The sequence below is a fragment of the Melanostigma gelatinosum genome (assembly GCF_949748355.1).
Source record: "Melanostigma gelatinosum genome assembly, chromosome: 9".
Classification (NCBI taxonomy): domain Eukaryota; kingdom Metazoa; phylum Chordata; class Actinopteri; order Perciformes; family Zoarcidae; genus Melanostigma; species Melanostigma gelatinosum.
The window spans coordinates 11,896,561-11,907,897 of NC_136642.1; the positions used below are offsets into that span (position 1 = coordinate 11,896,561).

Consider the following 11,337-nt stretch of genomic DNA (forward strand, 5'->3'; position numbering starts at 1 on the left):
CTGAAATGTCAAAGATACAATTCAGACAGGAACATCTTGAAGCAAAAAATATGTCAGTTGGGACGGAAGTGGAGTTTGGAGGGAGTTCTGGCAGTGGACGGAGAATGGCGGGAGTGCTGCAGAGCACTGTTGCGATTTCTTAAAGAAACGGGATTAGACCGCAGGATTTAGTTGGAAAACAGTGAAGAAAAGGTTACCCTGAAACTGCACACTCCGGTACAGTAGGTGGCGGTATGCACCTGTACAAGTTGGTTGCGACCCGCCAATCAAATTTAAAGAAGAAGAAGAGTTTGTACGTCACACTTAAGCGCGCTGAGTGTGTCCACCTTGTTGATAAGTTGTAAATTAGGGGTCAGGACTGCCTAACTTTAATGTTGCTTTACCTCTGACTTACTAGTAGTTTGCACACATTAAAAAGCAACAAGAAACAACACAATGTGGATACTGACACCCCTGGAGCCTGGAGGTAACTGTTTCTCTCGTGGTTGATATTTTTGACGCTAGCTTAACAAATAACGTTAGCTCGCGGGTGAAGTTAGCTGTGTTATTGAGTGCGTGATCAAAACAACTAGCAGCTAATACTGAAGGTAGAACATGAACTGATCTTAACTGATGGAAATGTACGTGGATACGGGTTTTGGTACAAGCGAGACTGCGTGGGTCTGGTTTGTCAAGTGATTATACTGCAGTTATAAGTTAGTACATGTTTTCATTATATGGCAAACACAACTGTACACGTGCAGTTTAATGTTGCCTAAACATGCCACTGGGGGATGGATTGTTCAAAATTGAACTTAAATGTATTGATTTGTTTACCTGAGTGTCCTGCACCAAATGGCGCCCAGGGCGTACACAGATACTGGACAGCAACAGCAGTCAGCGGGGCCACGTGACCAGACTTAACACACACACACACACACACACACACACACACACACACACTACAATTGGTTTTCTACAATTGTAAACTGAATGTCTTTGTTTTTTTGGACTGATTTAAGATTGGACTCTTAAATACTTTTATTTGGGAGATTAATTGATATTGGAACTAACAGAAGTTAGCTTTTCCATTGCATTTTGCTTCTTAATAAGTAATGCAGTTTTGGAAATTGACAACACTGATCTGGTGCTTGAGCTCATTCACATACAAACAAAGCTACCGCTGCAGAATGGCCATGCATGCGGACAATCAAGAGCAAATTGGACTTCAGTGTCTGGATTTTAACAACCAACGTCAGCCGACCCGATCTACCACCTCACATTATTGAGATATATATATAACTCAATATTGTGGTATTTATTTTGTCATTATTGGCCTGCTCTGGCACATAGTGAAAGAGATTCATGCAATGAGGATTAACATCCATGACGAAAAGTCACACATGTAGTATTCTTTTCCACCACAGTTGGGTTGTCTGTTTGTGATCTCTACATTAGAAGGTCCATATCATGCCTCCTGTCACTCACAGGTGAGACCCACTATCTCCTCTCCAGTAAAGAGTATGTGGTGGGGCGCAAGAACTGTGACATAATCCTACCCAATGACCAGTCCATCAGCAGGGCTCACGCTCATCTCACTGCCACTGACCAGGTAAGAGGAAGAACTGTTGTACAGTATTTATATTTCATTATTTAATGGACTGAATCTGCTGAGCTTAAACAATTCACCGAGCCCTTCATATGTACAACACCTTCCATGTTTGGGCTACTGTATGTTCGTAATTATGTGCAATACCACAATCAATATCATTTATATTATGTCATTGCAAATATATTGGGTAGTTAAATTGATATACAGTGTATATAAACATAGACTGTATGTCTCTGTAGCTGGAATTGATATCCAGATCAAAGAGAATCCGAATGAGTTCTTCACCCAAGCTTACGTCTTATGCAAAACAGTACAACAATATTCAAAAGACAACTAAATCAGATTAACAAGAGTTATGACAATGTTTACACAAAAGTACTCTTTCTAGTAAAGCCATTTGTTTGATCTGTTAATGTCTTTACTTTCCTCTGTAGTTTGACAACCATCCAGACAGGTTAGAAGACAAAATGATCTTTTGAGAATCAGATGAGATTTAATTTGGTGTGGGGGCACTTCTGCTCAGAAGGTGGTGCTATGGCTTCATTCCAGCAGAACTGAAACAAAACACTCGATGGTTCACCCGGCTCCAACTAATAGTTGCTTCTGCACTGCCACAGTTTGTAGCTCATCAACCTTGTTGTTGTTATTGCATATTAAAGCCAACCCCTCTAACATAGATTTTCTTTTCATCCATATTGATCAGCATCCTCTGGGTTTTCTGTCCTTCTGTTTACTTTGTGGACTTTGGTTCTTCAGTTCATAATCTCACTGAAACCACAAGAGGATCTAAAAGTAATTATCTATCTGTCAATACTCAGAAGAATCAAGATTTCTTCTTATTTCTAGTTCTGGATGTCACATGTTTATTAGCATGTTGACGCGGCTTTATTCCTCTCCACTTTTTCTTACACTTAAGGTTACATAGATTTTCCAGGCCTCGGATACATTTCCATTTTAGGCTTATTTGAAAGGAAGGCTTTCTCTTTGAGACGTGAATAATTGAACAGAAAGATGTAGGACGGTTCGTTTGACTGATGGACACTTTCACGAGTTGCTCTTCTGAATTCTATTCCTAGACGCTGACTTTAAGAGACACCTCCAAGTACGGCTCATCTGTCAACAGCCAGTGCTTGACAGAGAACACGCCAGTGGTCCTAAAGTCAGGAGACAATGTTACATTTGGGGTTTTTCAGAGCAAATTCAGGTAAGTTACTGAAACAAAACCCTGGTTAGTTATGAACCACGGTCACTAAGTCTGGCATAATTTTTTACTTTTAATTGCACTCGCATGTCACACCTAGTTGTATTTCTCCTTAAACTTAGAGAATGCTCAATGCAATGTCTTGCATATGAATTCCATGTTGCATCATGAATCTCGTTCCTTTGTTATCTCAGTGTGGACCACCAGAAGCCAGTGGTGTGTTCTTCATGTTTGGACGGTGATGGCAAGGCGTCGCTCTCTCAGGCCCTGTTGGCTTTGGGTGGGAAGCTGGTCAACACCTGGACTCATGACTGCACCCACCTGGCCATGCCCTCTGCTAAAGTCACCATCAAGGTCACAAAACAGACTTTTGTATTCTCATTAGGTGGTTGAATGGGATGTGTTCATCTCTGAATATGTCTTTGATGTGCTTCCTCTTTTCTTAATAACCGGTAGACTATTTCCGCTCTGCTGTGCTGTCGTCCCATCGTGAAGCCGGAGTTCTTCACTGAGTTCAGCAAAGCCGCTCAGCAGAAACTACCGCCTCCTAAAGCTGAGAGGTACAAAACTATTCATCCTTATTTCTACACATTCATACTGAGAATGAGCCGAGCACCAGAGGCCACGCTCGACCAAACATCATCTTGCTAAGTGCTGCACGTTGTTTTTAAGGTTCCTCCCTGAGATCGATGAGCCCAGCTTGAGTAAAGAGGATGTTAACCTTGCAGCGATGCCAGTTCGCAAACAGCTCTTCAGTGGAAAGACCTTCGTATTTCTCAATGCCAAACAAGTATGTCTACTTCTTTCTTTGTGATGACCTAATATTGTTTTCATGCTCTTCAAGCCACTAGGCCACAGAAGAGCAGGGTTTCAGGTGATCCGTTTATATAATAAGGCTGGTGTGTTTCTTAAGCACCGCAGAGAGGATGTACTTGTATTATTATAATAGTTATTGTTATTGTTATCTCTAGGAGAGCAATCTCTGCTCGCTGTAAATTGTTTGCATTCCTGCTATAAAAAGCCAGCTGAAATGTAAATTGTAGTCGACAATTATCACACTATGAGTGAATGTTTCTACATTTTCCAAGCTTGAAGTTGCAAGTGTGCATGAGTACAACTGCATTATAGAATATCCTCTGGAACAAATGCTTTTACAATTACTAAAATATTTATGGACCGCTCAAAGGCCTTCAATCAGACTGACATGAGGGGACATATCAAATCAAGTAATGTTATTGTCAGTAGACACACAGTCCCTCCTGTGTCCTTGATCTGCTATTCTGATAAACAATCAATAATGTATGTATGTACGTATGTAATCCCTGCTCTTTATGTTGTTTGCAGCTCAAGCGCCTGAGTACAGCAGTAGATTTTGGAGGTGGCAAGAGTCAGCTGCTTGAGGAAGGCTCTTTGCCCCGGGACCTGCTGGAGTCTCCACACAGCTGTGTGGTCAATGTTATGACAGGCAGCTCCCAAACTCTGCTTCCTTCCTCGACCACAGAGTGGGAAAACTCTGTGAAGAACATTGTTCTAAGGTTTGCACAAACTCCTGTTGAAAAGCACTTACGAGTGTGTTTTGGCGGTTTTATTTGTCAAAGCGATGATTTGTGAACACTGTAAAACTCTCTCTGACATTTGTCCTTTTTCCGCTGACACAGAAACGGCCTCAGAGTCATTCCGGAGTCAGAAATTGGTTTGGCTGCCATCTATGCTTCCTGTGATAAATACTGCAATCCATCCAGTCCAACACCAGACTCAGGTGGGAGACCAGACAGAAAAGCACTGAATGCTGTCATTTTATTTTTCAGTTTTTAAATCAATTTTATGCTATTTTATTTCTTTATATTTCTCTTTGATTTGTTTCTGTTTCTGTTTTAGAGTCGGCACCAAGAGTGGCACCCAGAATCCCGAGTGCTTCGCTGTCGCAGAGCGTGGCGGTGGAAGAGACTGTGCTACCTGCAGCATCTCAGAACATCACAGCGTATGCAATTAACACAGAGCCGTCACCAGGGTACTGACGAGCACACACCAGACACGCGTCGTTTTTCTGTTAAAGTTGTCCAAACTCTTCATTTTTGAAAAGGAAGCCTTTCTGATGTGTGTAATTGTACTTGTTTATCAGGACAGAGCTGTGTGAAGGTACAGGGGTGCTGGCGGTCGGGGAGACTCCTGAGAGGAAGCTAAACCAGAACAGCAGTCGGCGCCGTGGATCCAGACCTGATGCTAAGAAGACGACCACTCAGTGCGTCGTGCCTGATACAATGAGCTTATCATTCAACACGGTAGAGAACACGGACTCGCAGACGATGAAGTCCAAACCGACAGGTGGATGCGCCGATCTGTCTTTTTTTTATCTCTTGATACCTGAAGTCTTAAATTGAAACTGATTGGATTTTGATGTGTAACATAACATGAAGATTTACTGTGTTCTACACGTAATCTTGTTTAAATTAGGTCAATATAACAACGGACACAGTTTAGAGTTCCTCCCTCTTTTTCAACAATAGACTTAGGCTCTAACAGATTTAAATACATTGTTTGTTGCTGTTACAAATAATATAACGGCATTGATTTGGAAAAAGTGTGCAATTTGGATCAATCACATTCCATACATATCCTTCAGCCTAGTACAGCGTGTTTGTGTTGATACCGATCTGATGTGTTGAACTGGTGTCTCCCCACAATGTGTTTGGCTCTATATGTCGGATATTGTGTGAAATATACTGAACATATATTCAGTAACTTATTACAAGTTATTAAGTGAGCCTAAGAAGTGCTGGTAGGTGGATTGTGTTACATTTGGACAGAGCCAGGCTAGCTGTTTCCCCCTGTTTCCAGTCATTATGCTAAGCAAAGCTAGCGCAATGCAGGCACTGGTGACAGATATGAGAGTAGTTTCAATCTTCTTATCTGCCTCTCAGCAATTAAGCAATTCACTCGTGATAGGAGCATCAGCTTCATGCTTGTAATGCTTTAACCAATCAATCAATACTTGTTAAGGTGCAGGCAGCAGTGGCATCAGGTCCCAGCCAGCCCTTCCCAGGACCAACGGTGGCATGAAGACATTTCTACACAAGCAATCTCCTCAGAAACAGAACGTCTCTGCACAAGCTTCCCCACAGAAACAATCAACTCTGACCACATTCTTCCAAACTGTCAACAAGAAAAGGTAAACATCTGCTCTTTAAAATAGGTAGAGGCATAGCATGTTGGTAAGAATGCAGTGCATTAACTGATGGGATTTACCCCAATGTCAATAAACATGCTTTGAGTGGCAAGGCAAGTTTATTTGTATAGCACATTTCAACAACAAGGTAATTCAAAGTGCTTCACATGAAACCATTAAAAACATAAAGGCAAAAGTAAAGGAGATTTACATTACGCTGTACTCGATCAACCATACACTGCCGCAATTCTGCAATTACTCGCACACAAACCACGTCTGGAAAAGATCTCTGCCGATCTGCGTTTTATAGTGTACGCTTTGCACGAACTCGGTCCCGAAGGAAATGGCGACATATTGTGCAGTTCTTTTACTTGTCTTCACATGAAACCATTAAAAGCATCAAAACATAAGGCAAAAGAAAAGGAGATTTAAAAGCAATTAAGAACAGTGTAAGAAATAAAATACAGTAGTGAAATGCAGGAAATTGATCAATATATTAATTGAATGTGGTTCAATTAAAGGCAGCAGCAAACAGAAAAGTCTTCAATCTGCAGCTTTCTGGGACTTTGTTCCAGATATGTGGAGCAGAACAACTGAACGCTGCTTCTCCATGTGGCAACAATATAAGATTGAAGTCTTGTCTTATCCTTCTCTTTGTCTTCCTGTCATCAAGGCCTTTGGAGGAAGAGCTCTTCTCTGTCATGTCAGAGCCAAAACGGCCTTCACTGGAATCATCCTCACGTTCAGACAGAGCCCCTGTGGCAACATCTCAGACTCCACTGGGGTCCGCAGCTGATCTTTTTGTAGGCCGGTCAGAGGCTCAGTCAGACAGGGTCTCCCACGCTGTCCAGGAGGAGCCACGTCGTAGAAAGAGAAAGGAGATGGAAGCGGAGATACAAATGGATGAACTAGAGTATATTATGTCTCAGGATATGGACTTCTTCGATGAGCAACCGTCAGGGAATCAAGGCCAGCCAGCACAGCTTATAACGCTCAGTTCAACCGAACAGAAACAAAGTTTAAATACTGTGGAGGCGTCGTCTTCAAGCAAGAGGCAACGGGTGCACCTAGAAGACCATGTAAAGAACCAGAGGCCACAGGTGGGCCTGGAAAAAGACAAGAAGCTAAAATCTGACCAGCATATCGTCGCCATCAAGACGGAGCCGGTTCATCTCTTAGAATACAAGACGACTACTAACGAGTCCAGCACACGTCCAGAGGTGCCGTCTGCCAGTACAAGTAACGACATACAGCCTTTTGAAGATGATGAGGCGTCTTTCATTGAGGTGAGGATTCACTGTGTGTTATTTTATTCATCCAGTAATTCAGAGAAAAGAAAATTCAAACTGAAACTGACTCGGCACACATGATTGCTTCACTGCTCAGTTTTCACTGTTACCAGACATTTTCATGTTTTTATTCCGACAGGACATAGAATTACTCAAAGGAGATATCTACCAGCCCAAAGAAGAGACTAAGACTCCTCTGAAACCAGTTTCAATAAAACAGGAGGTCCAGGTAAGTTCTGTTATGAATCTCTTACTGTTACAGTTTGCTCTTTCTCAACATGCTATATTTTCTAGCTGTAACTAGATGCTTTATTCACTACATTCATTTGTGAAAGTTGGCCTTCCTGTGGTTCTAAAGCTTGGGACAGATGGAAACCATTTGACACATCAAAGTCAGTAGATGCACTATTTCCTGTGGTTGCAAGCCAACAGTGTTAGATGTGACCTCAAACATTTTGATGTGGCTCCAGCATCAATCGCAGAGCATCAACTCAAAATTCAGTGTTTATAAGAGTGGCTCAACGATGTATTTATTGGGCTTTGTTGACACTTAAAATCTCCCATATGCAATGTAATCTGTAACCAAATAATAACCTAAATTCAACAGATCCTTGTTGTTGTAAATGTTTATTTATGTTATGCATTTATGTCTTAAAAATGGCATTATGTTATGCTATTCTTTATCTCTTAAATGATCGTATTGGCCTCAAGGCTCCAGTGTTTGTCAGCTACCACTCAGGATTCACAGGAGATTATGAATGAACTGCTTGACCACCAGGTTGTTTTTGTAAAATCTGAAATCCTTTTAGTTGTCTTGAGTTGTTTCTCATTAATTAAAAGAAGGAATATTAGCTGTCCATCAGACAAAAGTGACTTATTAATCTGCTGTTTTGCAGGAGTCAAAGATTGATGAAGATCTTCCTAAAAAGCTGGTGCTAGTGGAGTTTAGATCTCTGACTGTGACCGGCCCTCCCAAAACCAAACCACAGAGGATGCAGAACAACAGCTACGCAAAGAACTTCAAATGCTTCCGGAAGGTCAGATTGAATACGATGCAATTTACACGACAGATACAGCACTGTGCGCCGTGTGTAGGATTTTGTGGCATCTAGCAGTGAGGTTTGAGAAGTGAATACCCCAAAATCAATCCCCGTGGATGGCGGCTCTCTTTTCCTTTTTTTGTCTCCAATGACGGGACACATACAGTATGGTCAAAATCAACTCTTGAACCCTCCATTTGAACATTTTTTGTCCAATAAAGTTTGCCGAATGTACAGAATAATATTCTTTCTTCATATAAACACGCTTGTGTGCTTGTGCCAGATCTGCGTGCCGGGTGTAGAGGCCTCACCCCACGTCATCGGAGGACCCGATCTACTGGTTCACAGCCGGGGCAAAAACACTGATCTGGATGAATGGCTGAAAGATGCAGTTCAGGTGCTATTGTCTCTCTGACTCCCTTATCTGTCTGTGATCCGTCTGAGGCTTGATTACATAATTTGAGCCTTTTGTTTGTTTCAGGACGAGCGTCAGAGCAGACGGGATGAGAGTGTTGGAGATGACCTCTTTAGGTGAGAAACTGAATCCCATGTTCTGTAAGCTGTGTCGTGACTTTGTTACCCCCTTAATTTAAACCCCCTATTAATCTACCGTAGTATAATAAGAAAAGCCGAACCATTTCATCTTACCTCTGTTTTGTTGTCAGGCCACCTTTTACAAGTAAAACAGTGACTCATTCTTTTATGCACCATGCTGATTTTATTGATCATTAGCAATGATTCGGGACCATCCTGCAGCTTTCGTTACTTTTATGTGTTACCTCTGTCTTGAAAAAGAGACGACCCTCGGCATGACTGACTTTATGTAGTATAGGGGAGGTCAGAAATATTAAACGCCATCCAAAATGCACGGCAGCAGCATTCATTTGCTATCAATTAACAAGCAGCAATATCATGATGTCAAAAGAAAGGTTGTAAATAGAAAGTAATGCGAAAAATAATGAATTTATATACTTAAAAAAATAATTGAAAGTCCTAAGAATATAATCCTCTAACCAATTTAACCCAAATAATGATAAATATCAAAGTATCGACAGTTTATGTTGTTGCGCTACTTTAGTATAATGTCATCTTCTTTGTGTTTATTGTTTGGCCAGACGGGTGCAGGTTCTTGTCTCTTTATCAAGTGGTTTGTTTCTCTTGGACATTAAAATAACAGCTGGACATTTTAAACTGAGTCTCTTGTCGTAGACGTGTCTGCTTCCAGTAAATATGCTGAAGCCTCAGTCATTTACAATCAGGTGGAGACGTCCTATAATTCACTGAGAGTTATGTATGTGAGGTCGCTGTAGCTTCAGTTCAACCAATCACAACGTAGAATTTATTTCCTGTCACGGCGGTTGCCAGGGTAACAGAGGTGACGTAAGCTGTCGCTGCCGTGTTTTCGTTGACTAAGTCGAAAAGAGGCGGTCCGAACTGTTTTGATCACCGATTGCTCAGTCAGTCAGTCATCCAGGGGACAGACTCGGCTGCTAAGAAAACAATCCACTATTAAGCTGTTCAAACACTGTCCTCGTTTTACAGCGCTTAATTTGCGATGTTTTATGGTTTGTTCAAAATGCCTCTAAGGACATTGAGGAATGATCCACGAGGAATGTTAAAAGCCCATCCTGACATCCTGACCTGTAAGATAACATCTTTTGTGTGTCTTTAGGTACAACCCCACCAAACAAAGCAGGAGAAGATGAAACGCCGCCATCTTAACGTCCTATGGAGGGAATTCATTTCAAAAAGGCACAGGAAGCTTGTCAAGCTCCATCATCAAAGTATAAAAGGACTCCAGGTTTAATTCGATAGATAACGTCTGATATCTGTACTTCAACTATAACTGCTTCATAACTGCTAAGATGATCAGACATATCTTCCAGTGTTGTCTTGCTGTTCTTCCTGTTCTTTCTATCTATAATGTACGTAATGAAGCCACTGACCGCGAACAATGTAACAAAACAGTCTCATGTTCAGAGATTTTTGTCAAAGTTTTATTCATCAATAATAAAAAAAAAATGCGCCATACAAAACATTAACTCTTCAGTTGTACAAGAGAGCGTTCAAATTCTACATGCTGAAAGCAGCTATTCCTTTGTTTTAGAAGTTAAGACCAAATGTGTTCCCTGCTTTTAGCTGAACTAGAAACTGAAGAGAGATTCCAGCTGCTGCTTCTCGAACAATCTCCGATGAGCCTCCAGGCACTTCTACAGATCTGAAACTGTTCAGACGAGTCGTCGGCATGCCAGAACATTTAGGGGCCGTTCTGTGCGGATAGTTGAAGCCCACCCGTCTATTCATATTCAAGGCAAGTGCCGCGTATGAGTTGAGAGTGTCGACTAAGCAGTTGACATGAATTGTGCTGTAAATAAACGGGCAGCAGAGTGTCAAAAGGAAGGAGGCTGGCCTTTAATCACAATTCTTCTCGCGTTTATTTAGCGTATTAATGAGTAAAACCAAATGTTCTACTCGGTACTCGCAAGTTGCTTTCTAAAATCCATACAAATCGACTAAAATGTGACGTATGAATGGACACACAATAAACCTGTTGGTGCTTCATTAAGCGAGCAGGTTGCTCTTGGAGTTGGAAGTGGTGGACAGAAGTGTCCGACCGTGATCATATTTTTAATTTTCCTTTTTAGTAAATTCAAAACTAATAATTAGTCATCTTAAAGAGTTATCTCTTCTTCTGAGTCACCCAGTCTCTGCATTCCTTAGATGTACTGTTACATCCGAAGTCTGTCCGAGCACTTTTCTGTCTTTTGCTTACAGCAGCTGTTGCGAGGCAATATTTTATGCCTGCATGCATATATTTAATATTCATATCAAAACAATATTCAGAAGTCCGTGAAAAAAGCATCAAAGAATAATTCAGCTTCAATGTAATTAACACGAGAAACATTTTCACTAGTCAACTGTTATGATTACCAAAAAATCATGTGTTAAACTTCTAGCTTTGTTAGTGTAAAAAGTAATATAACTACAGTAACGTGTTATTTACGAAACATTACCCCACCTACCCTCACCACACACACATTAATTCAGAG

General features: G+C 41.2%; 1 protein-coding gene across 2 annotated transcripts; it reads left to right on the top strand.

Moving 5' to 3' along the window:
* Positions 1-298: 298 nt before the first annotated feature.
* Positions 299-11,102, top strand: nbn (nibrin). Of its 2 annotated transcripts, none has more exons than XM_079275326.1 (17): positions 299-466; positions 1,470-1,591; positions 2,668-2,795; positions 2,987-3,146; positions 3,249-3,352; positions 3,465-3,582; positions 4,137-4,327; positions 4,451-4,551; positions 4,671-4,803; positions 4,915-5,117; positions 5,793-5,961; positions 6,632-7,244; positions 7,387-7,476; positions 8,144-8,284; positions 8,571-8,684; positions 8,769-8,818; positions 9,960-11,102. In XM_079275326.1, exons 1-17 carry the CDS (start codon positions 436-438, stop codon positions 9,991-9,993), a joined length of 2,502 nt encoding a protein of 833 aa, XP_079131452.1. In that variant the 5' UTR covers positions 299-435; the 3' UTR covers positions 9,994-11,102. The 2 variants fall into 2 exon arrangements, with proteins under 2 accessions (XP_079131452.1, XP_079131453.1); XM_079275327.1 differs by having other exon boundaries at positions 5,799-5,961.
* Positions 11,103-11,337: the final 235 nt, after the last annotated feature.